We start from the raw sequence: 24,409 nt of genomic DNA on the forward strand, positions 1-24,409 counted from the left end.
TTGCATGGGAAATGGGAGGAGATCTTGGGTTTTGTGTTACCCGTCTAAACCTGGTTGCGTGTTTCAGAACTGGTCATGTAATCAGGCCAGTTCACATTAGCTTTTAGGCTTTTCTTTTGGCCTGTCATTCTGAGCGGCTGCTTTTTGCTCTATCCCGGATACTCCCCTCCTGTTGTAAAGCTTTGCTGTCAAGCAGCCCGTTCCTGCAGTGAGGAAGAGGTACTACTGCTCTAAATCTTCCTTCTGCCCAGTATCGCATGCCTTCACATTCCCTGAATTCTAGGACTTCATGATGCTTTCAGGCAGCGCTGCACAAAAATGTGAGTATTTTGATGGGTGTTCTCCCATCCTGGTCTCCTGCACAGTAATATACTGTGTCTACTGGCCAAGCCATTTGGAGCTGTGACAAAATGTCTGCCCAGGTTTCTGCTTACAAATGTTCATATGCATATGAGATTGATGAATAATGCATCTTTATAAGCATGCGGTTTGTTGCACAAGTGAAAATAAATCCTCGGCTGAGTACAAATGAAGGAAGAATCCTTTGAAAAGGCAGCATTGTTGAGCAAAATTAATTTTAAAAGAGAAGTGTGATGACAGTGCTGTCTAATGGCAATTTTTGGAAATGGATACTTTTGAAAATAAATATTGCAGTCCTAGAAAAATCTTTTTAAAGACCTGAATTCTTGACAGGAAGAAACAAATGAGTCGTGAAAGCAGAACAAACCATTTAAATCGTAGGACACTACATAAACATAAGGGTGTGGATGTGCATGCATATATTTCTCCAATTCATCCAACACACTTTCTCCCTGTGTTTCTTTTCCTGCTGCTGTTGCATTTAAGATAATAACATAATACATGTTGCCTTATCAGCTGCTAGTGTTTCTCTCTTCTTTTATAATCTCCACCCTTTTAAATATTTGATTACCTCTGCCCCCTTTCCCATTTCACAGTAGAAATAGCTCTTTGAGGTTGCTGGTTATAAAATGACAGCTTGCACAGTGCTCTGTTATTCCATTTTGGGGCAGGGAGTGGCAAATGCCATGTTCCACGTTAACTCGTTGACTTTAGTGTCCACTTCTTAAAACGAGCCTAAAAGTGCTGTCTTCAATTTCCAATTCAGTTACAAGAGGTAATGCCGCCATTCTTCTTTGAGTGCTTGCTCATGTCGATTCCAAGTAGGTGTGTAAGCACTGCGGGCACGGTCGTCGGAAGGTTTTTCCCCTAGTGGTAACCATCGGATCGGCTGTGGAGCCCCCTGGAGTCACGCTTTCATTGTGGTGTATATAGGTCCCTGACGACCCGCTGCTTCCTCAGTTAAGAACATAACATAAGAACGGCCGTACCAGGTCAGACCAAAGGTCCATCTAGCCTAGTATACTGTCTACCAACAGTGGCCAATGCCAGGTATCCCAGAGGGAGTGGACCAACAGGCAATGATCAAGTGATCTCTCGCCTGCCATCCATCTCCATCCTCTGACAAACAGAGGCTAGGGACACCATTCCTTACCCATCCTGGATAATAGCCATTAATGGACTTAACCACCATGAATTTATCCAGTTCTCTTTTTAAATGCTGTTATAGTCCTAGCCGTCACAACCTCCTCAGGCAAGGAGTTCCACAAGTTGACTGTGCGCTGCCTGAAGAAGAACTTCCTTGTATTTGTTTTAAACCTGCTGCCTATTAATTTCATTTGGTGACCCCTAGTTCTTGTATTATGGGAATAAGTAAATAAGTTTTCTTTATCCACTTTCTCCACATCACTCATGATTTTAAATACCTCTATCATATCCCCCATTAGTCTCCTCTTTTCCAAGCTGAAAAGTCCTAGCCTCTTTAATCTCTCCTCATGTGGAACCCGTTCCAAACCCCTAATCATTTTAGTTGCCCTTTTCTGAACCTTTTCTAGTGCCAGTATATCTTTTTTTAGATGAGGAGACCACATCTGTACGCAGTATTCAAGATGTGGGCGTACCATCAATTTATATAAGGGCAATAATATATTCCCTGTCTTATTCTCTATCCCCTTTTTAATGATCCCTAACATCCTGTTTGCTTTTTTGACCGCCTCTGCACACTGCGTGAACATCTTCAGAGAACTATCCACAATGACTCCAAGATCTTTTTCCTGACTTGTTGTAGCTAAATTAGCCCCCATCATATTGTATGTATAGTTGGGGTTATTTTTTCCAATGTGTATTACTTTACATTTATCCACATTAAATTTCATTTGCCATTTTGTTGCCCAATCACTTAGTTTTGTGAGATCTTTTTGAAGTTCATCACAGTCTGCTTTGGTCTTAACTATCTTGAGCAGTTTAGTATCATCTGCAAACTTTGCCACCTCACTGTTTACCCCTTTCTCCAGATCATTTATAAATAAGTTGAATAGGATTGGTCTGAGCACTGATCCTTGGGGAACACCACTAGTTACCCCTCTCCATTCTGAGAATTTACCATTAATTCCTACCCTTTGTTCCCAGTCTTTTAACCAGTTCTCAATCCATGAAAGGACCTTCCCTTTTATCCCATGACAACTTAATTTACGTAAGAGCCTTTGGTGAGGAACCTTGTCAAAGGCTTTCTGGAAATCTAAGTACACTATGTCCACTGGGTCCCCCTTGTCCACATGTTTGTTGACCCCTTCAAAGAACTCTAATAGATTAGTAAGACACGATTTCCCTTTACAGAAACCATGTTGACTATTGCTCAACAGTTTGTTTTTCTATGTGTCTGACAATTTGCCCGGTACCGACATTAGACTTACCGGTCTGTAATTGCTGGGATCACCTCTAGAGCCCTTTCTAAATATTGGCGTTACATTAGCTAACTTCCAGTCATTGGGTACAGAAGCCGATTTAAAGGACAGGTTACAAACCTTAGTTAATAGTTCTGCAACTTCACATTTGAGTTCTTTCAGAACTCTTTGGTGAATGCCATCTGGTCCTGGTGACTTGTTACTGTTAAATTTATCAATTAATTCCAAAACCTCCTCTAGTGACACTTCAATCTGTGACAGTTCCTCAGATTTGTCACCTACAAAAGCCGGCTCAGGTTTGGGAGTCTCCCTAACATCCTCAGCCATGAAGACTGAAGCAAAGAATCCATTTAGTTTCTCCGCAATGACTTTATCGTCTTTAAGCGCTCCTTTTGTATCTCGATCATCAAGGGGCCCCACTGGTTGTTTAGCAGGCTTCCTGCTTCTGATATACTTAAAAAACATTTTGTTATTACCTTTGGAGTTTTTGGCTAGCCGTTCTTCAAACTCCTCTTTGGCTTTTCTTATTACATTCTTGCACTTAATTTGGCAGTGTTTATGCTCCTTTCTATTTGCCTCACTAGGATTTGACTACCACTTTTTAAAGGAAGTCTTTTTATCTCTCACTGCTTCTTTTACATGGTTGTTAAGCCATGGTGGCTCTTTTTTAGTTTTTACTGTGTTTCTTAATTTGGGGTATACATTGAAGTTGGGCCTCTATTATGGTGTCTTTAAAAAGCGCCCAAGCAGCTTGCAGGGATTTCACTTTAGTCACTGTACCTTTTAATTTCTGTTTAACTAACCCCCTCATTTTTGCATAGTTCCCCTTTCTGAAATTAAATGCCAGTGTTGGGCTGTTGAGGTGTTCTTCCCACCACAGGAATGTTAAATGTTGTTATATTATGGTCACTATTTCCAAGCGGTCCTGTTAGAGTTACCTCGTGGACCAGCTCCTGCGCTCCACTCAGGACTAAATTGAGAATTGCCTCTCCCCTTGTGAGTTCCTGTACCAGCTGCTCCAAGAAGCAGTCATTTAAAATATCGAGAAACTTTGTCTCTGCATTTCGTCTTGAGGTGACACGCACCCAGTCAATATGGGGATAATTGAAATCCCCCACTATTATTGAGTTCTTTATTTTGATAGCCTCTCTAATCTCTCTTAGCATTTCATCGTCACTATCACTGTCCTGGTCAGGTGGTCAATAATAGATCCCTACTGTTATATTCTTTTTAGAGTATGGAATTACTATCCATAGAGATTCTATGGAACATGTGGATTCATTTAAGATTTATACTTCATTTGATTCTACATTTTCTTTCACATATAGTGCCACTCTCCCACCCCACCCCCGCACGACCTGTTCTGTCATTCCAATATATTTTATACCCCAAAACAATTGTGTTCCATTGATTGTCCTCACTCCACCAGGTTTCTGTGATGCCTATTATAGCAATATCCTCCTTTAACACGAGGCACTCTTGTTCACCCATCTTATTATTTAGACTTCTACCATTTGTGTACAAGCACTTTAAAAACTCGTCACTCTTTATTTGTCTGCCCTTTTCTGATGTGTCAGATTCTTTTTTATGTGAATGTTTCTCGGCTGATCTGGCCCTTACATTATCCTCCTCCATCCTCTGCTCCTGACTATAACCTGGAGATTCTCTATTGTTAGACTCTCACCTAAGAGAAGTCTCTGTCCGATCCACATGCTCCTCTGCAGCAATCGGCTTTCCCCCATCTCCTAGTTTAAAAACTGCTCTGCAACCTTTTTAATGTTTAGTGCCAGTAGCTACCTGGCTCTGTGTGTGGAACTGGAAGCATTTCTGAGAGTGCCACCATAGAGGTCCTGGATTTCAGTCTCTTCCCTAGCAGTCTAAATTTGGCCTCCAGGACATCTCTCCTACCCTTCCCTATGTCATTGGTACCTACATGTACCATGACCACCGGCTCCTCCCCAGAACAACACACAAGTCTGTCTAGATGCCTCGAGAGATCCACAACCTTCGCACCAGGCAGGCAAGTCACCATGCCGTTTTCCCGGTCATCATAAACCCAGCTATCTACGTTTCTAATGATCGAATCTCCCATTACTAACACCTGCCTTTTCCTAGCAACTGGAGTTCCCTCCCCTGGAGAGGCAACCTCAGTGCGAGAGATAACCCCAGCACCATCTGGAAGGAGGGTCCCAACTATGGGAAGGTTTCCCTCTGCTCCCGTTGACTGCTCTGCTTCCCTGGGCCTTTCATCCTCCTCAACAGCGCAGGGGCTGTCTGACCGGAGATGGGACAATTCTACAGTGTCCCGGAAAGCCTCATCAACATACCTCTCTGCCTCCCTTAGCTCCTCCAGTTCCGCCACCCTTGCCTCCAGAGTCCGTACATGGTCTCTGAGGGCCAGGAGCTCCTTGCACCGAATGCACACATACGCCATTCACCCACAGGGCAGGTAATCATACATGCTACACTGAGCACAATAAACAGGATAGCCCCCATTCTGTTGCTGGGCTTCTGCCTGCATTGTCTCCTAGTTAATGAAAGGGTTGTTTAAGCAAAAGGTTTTGAATGTAGTTTGGTTTATAGGTTTTAAGGGGAATAAAGGGACCCCCGCTCCCTTCCCACTCCCCTTCCAAACTCCCTTGCGAAACTCCCTGTTAGCAGCCCCTGGTCGCAAAAAAGTTCCTTCCTACCACCTGTGACTGTCATTGGAGCAGCTCTTCTCTTGCTACGGCAAGCCATCCCCTAGTGGACTTTTCTTGTACTTGTAAATAGTTGAAAACTTAGTATTAGTTAATTCCAGTAGTCCATAGTTAGTTTAGGTAAGTTTTAGTTGGGGGGTTTTCCCCTCCACCACATTTCCCCTCCCGGGGTCTGGGACATGCCTCGGTCTTAGGAGTTCAAACCGTGTGGGTCCTGTCCAAAGCCTATAACAAGGGGAGACCCACACGACTCCTGCTTAAAGTGTTTGGGGGAAGCCTGTTAGACTGAGAAGTGCAAAATCTGCAGAGGCCTCCGCCCAAGGACTAAGAAGGAGAGGGTATTTAGGCTGAAATTGCTCCTCATGGAGTCTGCCCTTCGTCCCCAGCCGGCACAGGCAGCGTCTGACCCCAAACCCAGCTCTTTGGTATAGCACGCACCGGCCTCGGTACGAGAGGTTGCGGCACTGAGAAAGGACTTGGGTTACAGGGACCCTCGGCACTGCCATTCCCTGGCGCCAAAGATCACCTCCAATGCGAGTGCCTGGCACTGCTCCCATTTGCCGATCCTGCACAAAAGAAAGAAGACGGACAGAAGTCTCTCTCCCACTCGAGCAGTGGAGCGAGGAGGCACTAGCGCGGTGCGTTCCACTCCGGGACACCCTACTCTGGCTCGGACTCAGCTGGCATCGTCAATTCTGGCCTCACAGGAAGGTCCATCGAGTCCAGTTCTAGTGAAATCCCCAATGGAGGCGTTTCGGGGGAAGACAGAAACTTTCCCTCCATGCCGGACACCTTTGAGGCAGCGAGGGACCTCATAGCGGTGATGGGGCACAGTGCCTGCACTGGCACTGCAGGGGCACAGTGCCTTCTAAGGGCAAGGCAGCGATGATGCGGCACCGCTCCCCGGCACAGTCTCACTCCATGCCGCCTTGGTTGCTGAGGTTGGAGGCCTCATCAGACTCGGAGGTGGATTCGTACGCTTCTAGGCAAAGCCGGTACCACTCCAGACAAGAGGAAGGACAGCCATTGCCTATGATGCCATGGCACCAGCTCAATGGCCCTTCTGGACCCTATGGGCCTACCACCAACCCCCAGGACCAGGGTCCAGATCCTTGTAGGTGGTTTCAGAGACACGAGCCCCTCCATCATCGTCATCTTTAGCCCGGGAACCTCTGTGAGGCCAAGAGATGGCATGCAGGCTGGCACTAAGACCGCAGTGGGACCTGGCACCGGGGCCGGTACCGAGACGATCACGGGCCTGGAAACCAGCACTGCTCCCAGCACCACGCAGGTCGTTGCAGTGCAGGGGATCCCTGCGAGCCAGAAGGTTAGAAAGACTTGATGCCTCCTCGGGCATCTTCCTCATCCTCCCCTGATGAAGCAGTGGCAGGCATATCCACCAGCTTCCGGCCATGGACAACAGAACCCACAAAGAGTTGCTCAGAAGAGTGGCTCAGAATTTGGGCATGCAGGCAGAGGAGGTGTTGGAGGAGACTGACGCCATGATTGACATTCTCGTGCCTGAAGGTCTCTCGAGGGTGGCTTTGCCCCATCCATAACACTGCTAAAGCATTGTGGCACATGGCCGCCTCTCTTCCCCCCCCATGGCCAAAGGGGTGGAGAGGAAATATTTTGTGCCTTCAAAAGGGTATGAGTACCTGTTCAGTCACCCTCAGCCGGGCACACTCGTGGTGGAGGCTGCCAACCGAAAGGAAAGGCAAGGACAACCGGGACCATCTCCTAAGTCCAAGGAGGCGAAGAAGCTGGATTTCTTCAGTAGGAAGGTTTATTCTACCAGGGGGCTCCAGCTTCACATTGCCAACCAGCAGGCAGTCATTAGCCGCTATAGTTTTAACTCTTGGAACATGTCCAAATGCAAGGAGCTACTGCCGGCTGACTCCCGCTTGGAGTTTTCTGCTGTCCTCAAGGAAGGCAAGGTAGTCGCGAGGATCTCCTTACAGGCTTCCGTAGAATCAGCAGACTCGGCAACCCGGACTGTGTCGACAACCGTAGCCATAAGAAGGAGCTTGTGACTTCAGGTGTCGGGGGTCCCGCACGAAGTCCAGCAGACAATTCAAGAATTGCCATTCCACTGTTTAGGGCTTTTCTCAGAGCAAACCGACTCTAAGCTCCGCAGCCTGAAAGACTCACGGCCACTCTGAAGTCCCTGGGGCTTCATATGCCAGCCCCCCAGAGGAAGTAATTTAAGGCACAGCCTGCCCTTGGCCTCTACCCTGCTCCCCCTAGACAGGACTATAGCAGGAAGCGGGGCAGGAGTAATAGATGGAGACCCTCTCAGTCCTCCTCTAACCAGGGCCAGGGTTCAGCAAAGCAGCCCTCAGCCTCCAAGCCAAACTTTTGAAGAACAACAGTTACGAAACGTAGGTCATCGTTTTTTCCATCACATTGACTCAGCCAGAAAAATTCCATGGGACAACCTGATTTAAAAAGAATCCAGAGGCCTAGCTGGAATTCAAATCTAAAGTGGCAAAACAGGGAACTAAACCTGTTCCTGAAGCTCTTCTAATAAGAAGTGAAAGGTGGGATGTGGGAATGCAAAAGGAAGGGAAACAACAATTTTGTAAACTCCTGGAATTCTTTTTATGTGTTGCTGAAAGGTGGAGACAATGGATATTTAAAGAACGTACTGTCGCTCTAGCAGTTCTCGTCTCTGGCAGATGGTTAATAAAGATGATTTTCAAAACCATAAAGGTTATGATGAAATTAAAACTGGAGGAAAGAAAATTAGACACGTTTTTTAAAAAAAAATCCCTGTAACAGTTGTTTGCTAGTTTGACGTGTATTTTAAATTCAGATGTTAACTTGTGCATTTCAGCCTGTCAGTCATACAGCCTTGTAGAGTAGCAGCCACATACATGTTCAGTGCTGCAAAATGATAGTGGAGGAGAAAGAAATCAGATTCAGAGATGAAAGCCTCAATCTTTATATTTGTGGCATTCAGGCATTGACTGAAAAGTGACATTAAGTCACAACGAACCCACCCACCCCCAGCTTGTGTTAGCAGTTGAGATCTCATCAGTGAATAATGATGGAGTCCATAATTTAGCGTTTCTTTAAATAGTTCTGCAATTTATCTGGCACAGCAGAGGGAGAGACTGCAAAGCACCATTTCTTCCTTCACCTCTGTTTCCCAGGAAACCTGCTTTAACAGCTTCTTTGTTCTTCAGAACAAAGCTTTTGTCGTTATTTAGGTGGGTTTAGAGGAATATGTATCCGCTGATTTGGCACTGAAAGAAGCATAGAACACTTCTAAATATCGGGATCCACTAGGAATGACTCTTAAAGATTTTTAAAATGTGAGTTTATTAGTATACAATGTGCTTTTTAAACATATTTTTTTAGTTTGGGGAAATTATTAATCTTAGTACTTAAATTCACCAGTCTTTAATTATTTATAATCTCATGGGCATGTTTTTCATATTTTTCAAATATCTCCATATTTTAAATAGTTCTTCACTGCACTGTTGCCAAGAAATGAAAACAGCAAATAAATCCATATCTACTATTCTGCATAATGCAGCTAAAAATGATGGTCCAAATTTGGCTCAATTTTGTTTGAGCCAAGGGGTTGCAAAACACCAATGTTCTGAGCTTCTGATAAGTTTCTGGGTGGAATTCCTGGTTCTGGGACCCTATTAGCTAAGAGACAGCTTCTCTCCCTTTGCTATACTTGTATTTAGTTATTCCGATTTAAGTGCAAGGATGCACCTGTCCAAAGCTCTTAAACTCTTCCCAATTTATGGTCACAATCCATGCAGGACAATATACCCAGCAACGTAACAGAGCCGGAACTCAACAAAAATTATATCAACTTAACCAGCCCTCAAGTCAATATATATAAAATATACCCCAGAAAAATATACCCCAGTCGTTCCACAAGGCTCCTGCAAATAGCCATTGCCGTGTGCCTGGAAGGTCAATAGATTTGGGCCATTTTAGATTAAAGTTGGGGACACAAGGAGCCCGTGTAAAGAACATCTTGCCAACCGTTCCCTCTCGGCTATACCCAGAGGCGTCCAGTTTAAAAATCTCCACTGACAGCAGCCGTGGCATTAACACACACACACAGAGAGTCTCTGAGGTGCAAAACCCAGGCCATTTAAGGACATAGGTACTGCCATACTAGACCATGGCAGAATTCGTCTAATCCAATGTGGCAATACCAGTGGCTATACCAGATGCTTCAGAGGAAGGTGCAAGAAAACCTTAAGTGGTAATTATGGAATATCCTGCCCATAGGTGAAAAGCGGTGCCTAGAGTTTTGGCTAGGTGCCAGAGAAATCAAAACCAATCAGTCAATCAGCTAAACCTCATTTCCAAGTCGCTGCTGACATAATAAATGATTCCAGCACAAACACACTGGGAAGTAAACCAAAAAAGCCATGGTAACATAAATCCTTGTTAAAATCAGAGTGGGAAATCAGTATTTTGTCAAATACAAAGGGACAAAATTGGGAGGGAAAGGTTTTAAAAAAATATTTTCAAGTATCTGCTTGACACTACTTTAATAGTAGTAGGTAATAAACTTGGCAGTGTGATTTTAATACTGTCTTTTTAAGTCTTATGATTTTTTGGTGTGAAATATTGATTTTAAACAAATGTAGGAAATACAGTAACAAAATATAACAATGTCCAATTTATGAGGTGAGAGTTAAATAGAGACCCCTTGTGAACGCAGCAAAAATGAGACACACTCTCGAGTTTCAGATGCTGAATAAAAGTGTTATTTAATGGAAGGTGGATATTCTATTGCAATTAATCGCAGTAAGTGCTGCCAAAGCACAACGAATTTCAACAGATCTGAAGATAGCTTGACTGGACTAAACGAGAAGTGAAAAGAAAACCCATCCTGGAGCTGACTGTTCAAACAAAGACTGTTTAAAGATAAAGACTTGCTTAGACAGGCAGGCATGGCAAACTGAGCCTTTTCAATAATGGATATGACATGTCATTAAGCAATGTCTTTAGGTGATCTGATCTACACACAAGAGTATTAACACTCTGGATAGGTTACAAATAGGGAAAATAAGACCTTTGACAATATTGATAAAGTGAAGCCCAATAGATAATGGCTGGGGTCCAGCCAGCCATAACTGGCTTTAACATTAAAATGCTTATTTTAAAAACTATCCAACCCCACATGCTCTTTATCAGAATAAGTAACTAATTCCAATTTAGAGGCCATATAGGTGGACATGTGTTTTGCTTTATAAATACATAACTTAATATAATTATCTATAAGGGAATACTGTGCAAAGGATAACTGGCATTAAAAAAATGACTCCTCCTACCAAAACACAGGAGGAGATGTTAACAAACATAGCTTGAATTGGAGGGAATTGTATTTTGGTTGGTAAAATCCAAACACCTGCTCTGTCTTGATCAAGTATGTTCCATTGGAAATAGCCTCTTTCCAATAGCATTGAGCGTTCACATTTAGCCATGGCTGTACAGACAAACGGGCCCGCAATTTGTGATGGCCATTTGACAATGCAGCCTTATCGCACTACAGTAGCATGGATTTAGTTTATTCCACCTTTAAGAGAAGAACAGAATCTTAACACAGAGAAGTTGTGGTGAGCTATCCCCCAGTATCAAGCCAATATGTCTCAAGCCTGGGTCACCTTTCTGGATGAGAAAATGGTTTATTCTCCAGGTCCAATCACTCACTGACCTCTCTCTGCTAAGGTTGCCAGCAATGGAGGGCCAACTTTGGTAGGTAGTGTAATGTTCTTATTCCTTTGTGAGTCTCAATACATTTCAGTGGGGCAAAATAGGAACATAAGAATTGCCACATAGGATGGAGCCAATGGTCCTTCAAGTTCAATGTCTTGTCTCTGACCAAAGCCAATATCAAATGCTTCACAGGAAGGTATGCAGCATTGTAATAAACAATATTTCAGTAACCATAAGCAGAGAAATAATTATAAAATGCCTTCTGAGGGGGTTCCTTCCTAATCCGAAAAAGTGAATGGTTGGTTTGTGTGCTGGGTCAGGAAGGCTTCTGCTCTTTTATACATTTAGCATCAAGTTTACATGGTACTAAGCTTACAATAGAGTAGTTCAGTGACATTGAGTGTGGATTTCTACATGTGAAGAGTTCAGCAATAGGTTGCTATGTTTTGCCTCTTGAGCATGTCTGGCCACAAGCAGTTTTGCATTTGCTGTCTTGTGAATAGGTAAGAGGTAGAAACAAACACATTGGAGTGGTTTGACCTGTTTGGTGTGGTGCATCACAAAGAGGCTGAACTAAAAATGCATGCTAAGGAGCTGCTATATTTGAACAACAGACTCCTTAATCACTGCTGTTTCTTGTTCAACAGCCCAGTTGCATCAGTGAGTTGGGTCCTCCAGGTCGCAGCTCTTTGGATAGCGTGGAGATGGCCTATGCCCGACAAGTGAGTATGCTGAAAGGGGATAACAAATCATTGCCAATGTGTCTTAGCCACGTCAGACATGGGAGAATAAAATGGGAGAAGTCCTTAGTGAGTGAAAAGAGGTACATCAGGACAGGGATGACAGCACCTGGCTGGGATTAAAATGCAGTCAAGAAAAGACAAGAAACTTAGCCTGACTTTTTCCTCAGAAATGTGCTTCTCTCTCTACTGCACAATTTTGCATCTAAAGGTGATGCTGATACCATGTATAATTATCCAGATCATTCATGGTTATATAGTAAATGGAAACTTTTTTATCCTTTTTATGTGCGACTTTCCAAACTCATTTTAAAATGTAAAAGTATTCAAACCAACACTCTACATTCTTGTAGTTTTTCAGATTTCAAAGGCACCCTTTGTGATTGGGGATGTGGCGGTGGGGAAAGAGATTCAAATATTAATTATGGCAGTTGTCAAGTTATATCCAGTTTTAACTGGTCACTTATGAGGAACTGCAGAACACCAGGGCTGAATTAGAAGGCCGCATTGGAATTGATCTGAAAGATTTCAGGAGAAGATAGTAAATCTATTCATAATCATAAGCAATTAATTTCCTTTTTTATTCAAAGACTAAGGTTCTGATTACCAGTAATGTTGGAAGAAAAATAAGACAGATACTTTATTTTCAGAATTGCACACGCAAAACTGTGCGCCCAGTTCCTTGCACTGAATTACCAGGTTTACATGCATAAATCAGGTATTTGTGCAGACAGATGGCTAGTTACACATCTGTTTTTCATTTCTGTATGCACTCATGGTAACTCTGTACAGAATTAGTTACACATTGATAAACGTGTTTTTTAAGATTGGGGCCAAAATACCTCTGTTCACTTAGCATCAGTTCTGATTCTGTTCTATTTGTTGTTAATCCATAATTAATTAGTTGGTTCCCATCTACACTGTAGAACTATGGTGCTAAAGCCCCCATACAATATGGTTCAAGCCATGTTTTTAGGTTACAGGAAGATCATTCCTAATTTTTCTGGAATAGACTTGGTTTACTCTAATAGCCCATGAATATAGGAATACTTCTAAATTCAGTAAATAAGAAACAATCAGATCCCCTACTGCAAAAACCGAGGACCTGAATTTTAAAGATACTAGCACCTTCAGCTGCTATGGATTTCAATGGAAGTTTAGGGTGCTCGGCACCTCTAAAAATCAGATTGTTACAAACTGTCTCCATATGGTGTCAGTAGCTATTTAATAAAACTACAGTGAAGTTCTTTTTAATACGGGATAAAATAATTGTTCCATGCAGCAGCCCAGAACCATTCACAGGAGCACAGTGAAGTCCAGTTTAATTGACTGCCTGGTAATGGAATAGTTCAGAGGCCTAGCCCACTGCTGTAGTGGTAGAGGAATGCATTACCATCATGAGGGCAGTTTGAATCCTGAGCACAGTTTCTTTCATCTATGCTAGGAACACGGAGGAGACAATAGTCTATCCAGCTGCTGGAGAGTAGGGGGGAGCCTTTTGTCAGTCTCCAACTCTCCCTTCCAGGTAACTGCCTAGAAGGTTTTCAGAGGGAGCTCTAATTAGCCCTTTTACCTGGAAGGGAAGGTTTCTGGGCTGGGAATGAAGGAAAATGTTGCAAAGTAGTAGCTAAAATAAGATCAAGATTTTTAAAAATGGGCATTAGGCTCCTAAATCCTTATTCAGGCACCTGAAAAAGTGGGCTGAAGTCATCTCTGAAAATGGATGTGCCCAAATGAGGGTTTAGGAGCAATTTTTGAAAATCTTCACCTAACTTCTAATACACAAATAACTGAACTGTAATGGAAAATTGATCTGTTCAATGCATATATTTCTCTATACGTCAATTACAGTCCTCAATCCTTAAAAATTCCTCGAAGAGAGGGCAATGTTAGAGCAGCTTGGTCAATGTTCAGTGGAATTCACTCTGCAGGGCAGATAATCTCTTGCAGGACTGGAGGAATTTTAAGGCTCTAGGATGGTTATGAAAGGAATACTTTTTCTCTTGCAACACAGCTTTATTTAACAAGTTTTCTGCTGTAACGGTTGCTCTGGGTCAGGGTTTTATAAACACTGCTACCACTAAGGGACTTAATATTATGGTTTCCAGAATTCTGTTCCTGTCTCTTCAACAGAAATGAGAGTGGTATACAGTGAAATGTCACTCTGGCAGTCATATATCTGCCAGCACTTTTCCCTCCTACGTTGCAATTAGTCTAACATAGCAACCAGTGCAGAGCTCTGCCGTGCAGAGCAACTGAATAACTGTATCGTTCCTGACATTCAGGCAGCTCTGGGGCTGTGGTAGTTTTGTGGAGGTGCATTTCATGTTGCTGCCCATCCCTCCCTTTCTGTCCTGGATAGAAGGCAGCTGATGTGGGAAGAAAACTGGCTAGATACCCCGAAGGCCATCCAGTCTTGAAGCCTGTTTCAAATTCTGCTGCTGTAGCAGGGTGGAGGAAAGAATCATATGCATTGTGAAAATTGCTCACTTTTGATACATTTCAGATTTATATTTATAATGAGAAGATAGTGAACGGACATCTGCAGCCTAACCTGGTAGACTTTTGTGTTGCTGTTGCTGAACAGGATGATAAGGTAATGCCAATAAGTTAACATAGGGAGATGTACTTAATCTGCTTTCAGCTGTGGTTAGCAGCCTGCTGATAATTACAAAAATGTACTGATATCACAAGAAAAAATTGCATTGCTTTACAGAAAATAACGAGCCAGGAATGCAGTGTTCTTTCAGCAGGGCCCATGTGGTAAACTCAGGGACTGAAATTCTATTTACAGTGAGGTAGAAAAAATTGCCCTGTTTCATTGCATTGTGATCCTTAGAAACAAGTATTTCACTTTAAATGGATCCTGTTGTGTCTTGCTTTAAAAACAGGACCCCCTGATATCCACATGTGCCATTGTTTACATGTGCTTTCAAAGTGTTTGTGAATGAAAGGACTAAGCTTCAGATCTGGATTATGGAAAATGTAGGTTGGTCCCCAATAATAATTCTGGCTCGTGTTTAAACCCAAGCACCGACTAAATAGCCTCGCAGTGGCTTTAAATCAACATTAAATCTCCTTTTCCTATTTCACTCCTTCAGCTGGATTGCTAGGATAGCAGACTCCTTGAAATATATTGTGCTGTGAACTTTAATTCATCAAGTCTCAGCTTTGTTCCAGATTGTGCCACCTATCTGGGAAACCCCTTCACCTTCTTGCTGGCCCGTGGCCGTCTCTAAAGGTGCTATTGCAAAATAACACTGCTTTTGGACTTGCTGCTGTTTTTGCTTTTCTTCTTTTCCCTCCACAATATTTCATTTTACAGTAACACCTCAGAGTTCCCATAAGCACCAGGGATGCATTGTGCTAGGCACGTTCCAAATGCACAGCTGGACATAGTACCTGAGCCAGAGATCTTCATTGTATAATTTAGTAGTTCTAACCTTTTACTGAGTATTGCAGCGCTTTTGTATTCTTTTTCTGTACTTGTGCATTATTTTATTTTCATGTAAGTTATCCTTTTAAAAAAAATCCTTGAAGAAATTACCAGTTGGCTAGACATCTTGTAGGTGATGAAAGAGCCTGATTCTGCTCTCAATTACATTGGTGTAAGTCAGGAATGACTCCATTGCAATGGAAAAGCAGAGTCTCGCTCGGAGAGCTTTCAGATGAAAGAATAGCAGGGAAGGGCTTTTATCAAGAAGGGTAAAAAAAGGTGTAAAGTTTTTTTAATGTTATCCATACATCAGTGTCCTTCACACAACTGTTCTCGATGAGGTGGGTGTAAGCTTAAAGCAGAAGGGTTGTAAGGAGAGAGATTGAATGCGTATATGACTCACGCTTGGGGGAAGAAAGGAAGTTCTAGATCAGTACAAGTGATAGTGTCTACTGTACTTATAACACTCCCCCGCTTTCCTCCAAAACAAACGCACAGGCTATGGAGAGCTGTGGGAAGAGGACAGGGAAATGACTAATACTGGAAAGTAAAGCCAGTTTGGAGGTTGCCAAACCAGGTGTCCAAAATTTCTTGGCCATCTAACAAACCTAAATGACTTTGAATGTACACCTGTAATTGAGATCTAACAGACTCTGAGGGCTTTGAGCAATTCTGTATTCATTTTAACAGAGACAACTCAATGAGTTTCAGTGCTCTTGTCACATTGAAGTATCGTGGGTGAAATTCTGACCTCATTGGAGTCGATGGCAAAACTCCCATTGATTTCAGTATGGTCAGGATTTCATCCCATGTGTCTTACTATTTTACCTGTGCGTATTGATAACTACATAAGCATGTAGAGCTAGGCCTCAGGGTCTCTACTTTTTTCATAATGTGGACCACATCTGAACAGAGAGAGTCTTGTGGATACATCCCCTCCTGTTTGTGATTCCATAACTTCACAGGGCAACTACAGCAAGTGTTTATCCGGAAACTATGGCTAGGAAAGTATTTGTTTTAGAGTGATATAATGACTGGAAACAAGGAAACAGAACCATCACCAAGTCCCCAACCAGCTCTCTGAAAGCCATAGTCAGTCATCTGTGGACCACAGTCAGGCAAAATCTTTGCAGGCAAATGCTCCTTTAGAGGGGGGTGATGCAGAGGAGGTTGGGAACATCGTTATCAGACTAATTCTGGCATGCGTCCTGTCACCTGGACTCATTCTGTCAGGCAGACAGATGGCTTACCCTGATGTGTGCTTCTAATGTCTTTGTTATAAGTCTTGACTAGCTGTAACTTATCCTTTTTTATGTAAACTCTCATACTGCTCAGACTAGGTAAATCTCTAATGGCTGTAATAATCACTGTTGTATGAACGGGTTCATTTCTAGAATATCTCTGATATGTGGGCCATGGTTAAACTAATGACAGAGGTATTGCTGGTTCCTGCAAGCGATGCGTTGAAAGTCCGGACCAACATGGAGGTGCGCATGGAGTTTGTAAGGCAGGCTCTGCGTTACCTAGAACAAAGGTAAGGCAAACATAATGGAGAAAAGCATCCTTGAGAGATCCTAAGTAATTACATACAGCAACAACTTTCCTGTGACTCCACTGGTATTCTCTAAATAGATACATGCACACACTGAAGGTTAGTGAATAAGACAGAACAACCTAATTCTGTCTTCAGAAATGCCTGTTCCCCATCATGCTGCTGCTCTGCAGGGCTGAGAGCAGCCACTGGGCTAGAGAACGATTCCAGTTTTGAAAAAATTCTTGAGTCCATTGGGAGACTGTTTTGAAGACATAACCACTCTTTATTATTCCTTTCCTGTCACTCTTTATGTACTTGTCACAGTGGCAAACAGGCGCTGGACATAATACAACTAATTGAAATAGATAAATTATCCCCGCCTTAAAAAAAAAGTCTCCCTCTTCTTCATTCCCTTCGGGATGCTAATGACATGGAGATACTAGAAACTAGAGCTGGGTGAAAGTGGTGAGCATGCTTTGCTGAAAAGTTGTGTAAATGCAATTCTCCTTCCTTTTCATGCAGTGACCCTGAACCTTTTTTTCTTTTTTTGGTGTGAAATTGCAGGACACTGCAGCTGAAACATATGGAAAGGGGCGAGGGAGGGAATGCTTTCATAACTCCGTGCTTGTGAGACTGCAAAAGGAGCTAGACGTGACCTGTTTTCGTGTGTGTGTGTTTGCAGTAAAAGTCCTGCAAAATTTAAGTTATGGCGTGAAAACACCGGTAAATCAATAGCCAGCGTTTTGTCAGTTTGCTTGTAGGGAAGAGATCCATAGAGAGTCTGATGGAATTTAGGCCAGACACAGATCATCAGTCCCAGCAAATAGCACAAACTGTCCGAGCTTGAACAAGGTGTGTGCACAGTTACGTGCATAGAACAACTGCAGCAACAGGTGGAGTGCCCACAAAGTTAGGATTCAATGCAAGATTCCACTGACTGTGTGTTGAGAATTACAAAAGCTGAACTGTTCATTGCATGTGTAATCACAGAGCTGACTATGAGAGTGTCCTTCCTTCCAACAGCTGCCATCATGACATTAGCTGGAAAGTATGATCGTAGAGAGCAAACAATAGATATAACCTACTCCAGTTTTGTGTCGGGGTTGCTGAGGCACTGGGGCCTGATACAGTACGTTGGGATGAGGTGTTTTCCCCTCCCATCATAGCCTCCTTCTGACCACGAACAGTTGGTTGCCAGGCCTCATCAGTACGCTGTCGCTCATTATCACTCATGGGCTTCATGGCAGCATGCCCATCTGTTTCCAGATGAATTGACACATCAGAAGAATCCTCTACTGCAAATTCTTCAGCATTAGCAATGCACAACAGGCCAGTTCGGGTCTTAACCCAATTCGCTGAGTATCCAGCTTGGTAAATGATCACAGCCACGTTAACTGCAAGCGTAAAGCAGGCATGCAGTTGCATACACATTTTTTTTCTCGCACGGTTTTTGAAATGAGGCCCTTCAGGCTTACTATTTTTAAAGCCCAACTAACATGCTTTGCAGCATTAATTTTTATTTGCCATGAATTAGCCTACTGGCAAAGCAGACCCTTATGAGAGTGAACTTTCCCTGCTGGAGTCATCATGCCCCACCACCCCTTCAGGTATGCCTTCGGTAAATTGAAGTCACTCACAGCTGGCCTTGTCAGGTCATTTACAGCAGACATCTGTGGTCTTAAACCCTGAGGAACACCTACTTAACTCAACCATAACTCTAGAGTTCCTACGAGGTGCCACTCTCATACTTTACTAAATTTAGCATAGCTTTTCACACATGCATTTCAGTCTCACGTATTCATCTTCTAGCCTGGTTTTCTGTAGCTTGCACACTAGCTAGAAGGCTGTTGAATTTCATTAGTTCATTATTGGCTGAAGGAAAAAAGCAGGAGCTTGTCTGTCCCAGCCATCCATACAGTGTTGCTACAGTTTTTTAACTCCTATTCCGGCCCGTTCCCTGTAGTTTCAGTACATGGAGAGTTTTTTATTAGCTTGCCTCGGTGAATTACTTTCACTGCTTCCTGTAGAAGGTGTTCTCAAATCCACTTTCTGTGTGTAGAGACTTTGCATCTAAATTCTCTTTTTCCCCTGTGGTTCCCTTATGGTAAGTCAATGTCTCTGAAGTTTATCATTAAGGCCCTATTTAATTTGCAGTATTGTGGAAATTGCAGATCCCACAATGTTAGGCTTCCATCGCAGTTTTGATTTTAATTAGCTTGCTTTGCACACTCCACAATTTTGCATATATTTTGCGGTTTGCAACACACTCTTTTTTTCTCCATTAGTCCACTAGAACCCCATTTATCCGAGCTGACAATGGCAGGGCTCCGGCTGTCAGTTCCACGCATTAGTGACTGTAATATAGTTGCAGCAAAATGTCTGCTTATCAAAAAAAATGAGCAGAACACCGCCGACCCCGGCCCCCGGCCGAGCACCGCTGGCCCCAGCGGCCCCAACCCCCGGGGCCGAGCACTGCCGGCCCCAGCGGCTCTGGCCCCCGGCCCCAGCGGCTCTGGCCCCTGGCTGAGCACCACGACCCCTCCCTCCCTATTTTCCCAGACACATCCGGCTTTTTGGGATTTCCTCCCGGACGGGGATTTGAGGCCCAAAAAGCCGGACGTGTTCGGGAAAATCCGGACGTATGGAAGTTCCAGCAAATATCTTTTAAACAAATAGGTTTTCTCTGGCTTTTCCAAATTATTTCCAAAGGTCCATTATTACTTTTCCACAATTTTTCACCTCTTGTCCGCAGCTCACAATTATTTGACGAGCATCCCGTAATTCAAGTAGGGTCTTATTTATCATTTCTCCATCACAGAGATGGCGAGAGCATGTATATGGCATTTTAAATGTTATTTTGTGCTAGTTAGCATCGTTAGATGGAAATGTTGATTTTTTGCTAGCATGAGAGTTGAGCTGTAGTGCACTGGGAACTTCAAAACACACAATTTCTCAAATGATTTCCACATACAAACATCTACATTAAGGAACATAACTCCATGGATCGTGTTGCCCCCACGATAGTGTTTGCACTTCATAGCAATTCACTCAAAGATAGATGGCTCTGTTGAACAGGAAAAGTTATGGGCTTTTTGCAGGGCTTATATTTTACTTTATTAAAATGCTTTCTTACAGTTACAAGAATTATACTTTGGTGACAGTCTTTGGAAACTTACACCAGGCTCAATTGGGTGGAGTACCTGGGACCTACCAACTAGTCTGCAGTTTCCTTAATATCAAACTCCCAGCACCTGTCCCCGGTCTCCAGGTATGTGCAGTACTGTTACTGATACAGCCAAAGTGCTATTGCACACTTCTTCACACTAGTGTAGGCAAGATGCCAATGCAACCCCCTGATGATTTTATTTTATTTAGATTGCATTAGGCAGTGCTCTCTTTCCCCCCGCTCCTGAATAACAGTAAGTTCATTGGTAAAATGGAGTATAGTAGATGGAAATCACTTGACTTGCTTTAGAAACAGTTACAAAATGGTGATTTTCTATATTTAAGCCTTAGAATTATGCATGTTAGAATTTTCTCTTAAAAGAGCATTCAAATATATCCAACTGTTTAAGATAGAAAAATCATACAGCTGTAGTTTTAAAGGGCTAAATTTAAACATATAAAAAGCAGTTTTCTTTTTGCTGCTGCAGATTGCAGGTGCAAGTAATTTTGGGCACGACTTTGCACCCATAATGCTGTGCTGGCACAGTTGCTGCTATTGAGATGTCTAACTACTGAACCTGAAGTACAGGCAGAAATCAAGTATTCAGCAATCTAACCCAAACCACTCCACCCACCCATAACTGTAAGTGCAAAGTTGTGCCAACAGTTACGTGAACCGCAAAATTGTAGGTGCAACTAGGGAGGCTGGGTTGAGACCCTGTCAAAAATCAGATGAAAGATTTGCAAATACAGACAATTGGAAACAAAATAGTTGAAATTCAGCTCATTCTTCGCTGACCTGCTGAGACCCACGTTGAATGTTTTTTCCCCACCAGTAACAGCATCACTAATACTTTGTGGCCTAATCCAAAGCCCTTTGTAACAACTTCCATTGACTTAATTGGGCTTTGGATCAGCCCCTGAATGGAGAGCAGGAAATGTAATTCCCTATTCTGCTAGAGAATAGCCTCAATTTTTGCAGCTGGAACTTTGTTTTCTGCAGCTGGCAAGTTTCTGAGATCACCTTTAAAATAAAATCTGAATAACTGACAATAATTGGAAAGGGGGCTCTCTTTACAGAATTACCTCCTATTGAAGTACTAGTCCGAAGTGAACCCTTTCTTATATTTGCGGCTTCCGTACGCTAAAGCTTTGTATCCGCTTGAAGTTGGAATTCATTTTAGGGTTTTTGTTTTGTCCCTGTCCGTAGTTGGGTGTATCTTCTCCCCAGCCAGGTCCCCTGCCGAGCGAGGAGAATGAACCTCAGCGCTCCAAATAATCCAGTAGAAGTAAAGAATGTGGCTAGTGGGTGATTCATAGGAGCTCAGATAGAGACTCGCGATGGCTGCCAGCAGCATGAAATCATATATAGGTATATGGATGAGCAAATAGCTTAGCACATCACTTATGGTAGTCAATAAAAATATTTATTCTTTCCATCACCAAGCCCTTCGGAGCTTTTGTGCCTGTTCTCTTAACCTTGAGCGTGGGCTCAAGGATGTGGTGATCTTAGCTGCGGAGTGCTTCTGTAGAAAAGTACAAAAAAGCAGTTTAATGGAGCATTTGAACCTGCTGTTCTGTACCTACTGGCTAGCTATTGTGCAGTGGAAAGATTCCGAATACCTCTCTTTCCTGTGAGAGAGAGAGAGAGAGAGAGAGAGAGAGAGACGGTGTGTGAGGTAATAGCTTTTGTTGGACCAACTTCTGTTGGTGAGAGAGACAAGCTTGGTCCAATAAGACATTACCTCACCCACCTTGTCTTTCTAATATCCTGGGACTGACACAGCTCTAATAATTCTGTTTCCTATTGGAAGATAGATGAGGCCTGGCCAGTTCCAGGCCTAGAAGTGCCAAAATAAATAGTGAGCAAAGAGAGCAGATGTGTATCCAGAACACAGTTACCGACTCTGTTCCCGTCCCATTGATTCCCTCTGTCACTGTGACATCATGCAGCTGGAAAGCATAAAGAGTCACTTCCTTCACAGCCCTGGAGAGTGCACACAGGCATGTGCTAACAGCGGACTGCCCAGTCGTCCTCTTCTGCTCGTCCCATTGGAACTAAGCATGTCACTACTTTTGCGATTGGGTGCCACAGACCTGGCTGGTTTATGCTTTTTCCCAGCAAAGTGAAGTGGTCCGTGCAAATCCCCGGGGAAAAAAAATGTATAGATGCTACTAGTATGATTGGAGAGATCTCACCCAGAGGGGAAAATGCGGGAGAGAGGGAACTAAAAGCAGGATATTCTTTAATATCCACAGACACACACAGCTTCCCCAGAACTTAAATCAAGTGGGCCTGATCCTGCATTTTTGTTACACAAATGGAATTCTGCCTGAAGTCAAGGGAGAACTGAGTACAAGGGAGAACTTGAGTATTTTGCTGAAACAAAATGAACTAGGTGGTTGGCGCGTATAAAGAAAAATAAATCAAAGTATTGTGCATGCTGTTGTTCTATTGTAAAAGTCTTCCTTTATTTCCAGGATGGGGAGGTGGAAGGCCATCCTGTTTGGGCGTTGATTTACTATTGCATGCGCTGTGGAGATTTAATCGCCGCTTTGCACGTGGTGAATCGGGCACAGCACCAGCTGGGGGAGTTTAAAACCTGGTTCCAGGAGTATATGCACAGTAAAGATAAAAGGTATTGTCAGCTGGGAAAAATCTATGTGCGGTGAAAAATCGCTGTGGAGTAAGGTTAATGCTTTGGGAAGAAAATGAAACCCTGAGGTCTCGTCTTGTGAAAATGGCTGGCTAATGTGTGCGTTGCCTATTTAATTTACACATAAGAAGTTTTAACATTTTTAGTTCATGGCTTTGAAGTCTAGAAACCTCCACAGAGAGAGAGAGAGTTTGAAAAGATGCAGGAATTTACACTTCAAAACTAATTTACTAGTTATACCTTCAATTTTTTAATATATGATGCATTTTTTAGATCAGGGTAGGATATTGGACTTGATAGTTCAAAGATCTGATCTATCATAACCCCTATATTTTACTCTTTGCTGTGACTGTTTTCACATGATTAGCCATGCAGCAAAGGAAACTGGTATTTTTTTACAGGATGAACCGGGCCTTGTAAAGGGATTCAAGCCTCAGATCTGACCTGTGCCTGTTCTCCCTCTCATATACCCCCCTTCCCCATCACTTCACAGAGTGCAGGTGACTTAGAGCCAGTCCTGCTGGAATTTGTGAGACGTAAGCTGGTCTCTGAGAACAGAGACGAGCTGGTAAGAGTGACCTGTGTTGGTATGCTGTACAGGACCTGGGGAGCTGAGGGCACTGGGAAACCAGGCACAGGTCAGCATCACCGCCGGCACTTGAGCCCCTTAGGGTATGTCGACACTGCAGCTAGACACCCGCAGCTAGCCCGTGCCAGCCGACTCGGGCTCGGGCAGCAGGGCTGTTTCATTGCAGTGTAGACTTCTGGGGTTGGGCTGGAGCCCGAACGTCTACACCACAGTTTTATAGCCCCACAGCCCGAGCCCCATGAGCCCAAGTTAGCTGACCCAAGCCTGCCGTGGGTCTCTTACTGCAGTGTAGACATACTCTCTGTGTCTCACTTCCCCTTGTGACAGAATTATTACAACAAATTAAGGCCCCAGTCCTGCAAATGCATTGAGCCCAGTGGGACAAGTTGTGTGTGTAAAATTACTCAAGTGCATACGTTCTTGCAGGATCCAGGTCTAAAAGAATAAATATGAAAAATGCTACAAGTGCCATTAGTCAAGTTTTATATTTGTTTCTTGCCTAATGTAAATGGATTCATAGACTAGTCTGACTCTCATAAAATCTGAAACAGTGCACATTATAGCATTACTGTTCCAGAAACCTTGGCGAAGAATCTATCATTGTTTCTATTACAAACATTTTAATACTATATGTTATAATTGATTTTGTCTGACTTTATTACAGTTATAAAAATGTGCTCTGGCTACAGACTTGACAAACAAGAGAGCGCATTTCACTTTTATTGGTTTGACTCTAGGTTTTTCTCTAAGGAAAACACGTCATAGAACACATTGTGGTAATATTTAACAATAAAGATGAAACAGTGCCCCTCATAAAGAGCTTGATACAAGAAATCCTTACTTGCTTGAGTAATGTTTACTCACCTGGGTATTCCCATTGACCTGTGTGACTGATAATTAAGTGGGAGAGGTGATGTAGCCTCAGGTCCAAATAGCTGATACTCACGTAACACGGTATAAACGCATTCTTAAAACTGCTCGCTCTAATTTTCCATTTTGGTGTTTTTTCAAAAGTCATAGAATCATAGAATCATAGAATATCAGAGTTGGAAGGGACCTCAAGAGGTCATCTAGTCCAACCCCCTGCTCAAAGCAGGACCAATTCCCAGCTAAATCATCCCAGCCAGGGC

At 43.1% G+C, this 24,409-nt stretch overlaps 1 protein-coding gene across 3 annotated transcripts in view; it reads left to right on the forward strand.

Moving 5' to 3' along the window:
• Positions 1–24,409, forward strand: part of NUP93 (nucleoporin 93) — a 130,591-nt gene that overhangs the window by 86,786 nt on the left and 19,396 nt on the right. For all 3 annotated transcript variants that reach the window (XM_054049223.1, XM_054049222.1, XM_054049224.1), the window contains exons 6-10: positions 11,806–11,880; positions 14,405–14,494; positions 16,729–16,868; positions 20,004–20,136; positions 22,515–22,672. In XM_054049223.1, the coding sequence (XP_053905198.1) occupies positions 11,806–11,880; positions 14,405–14,494; positions 16,729–16,868; positions 20,004–20,136; positions 22,515–22,672 (596 nt within the window). The remainder of the gene's footprint in view (positions 1–11,805; positions 11,881–14,404; positions 14,495–16,728; positions 16,869–20,003; positions 20,137–22,514; positions 22,673–24,409) is intronic.

Source organism: Malaclemys terrapin, chromosome 14, assembly GCF_027887155.1.
Source record: "Malaclemys terrapin pileata isolate rMalTer1 chromosome 14, rMalTer1.hap1, whole genome shotgun sequence".
Classification (NCBI taxonomy): Eukaryota; Metazoa; Chordata; order Testudines; family Emydidae; genus Malaclemys; species Malaclemys terrapin.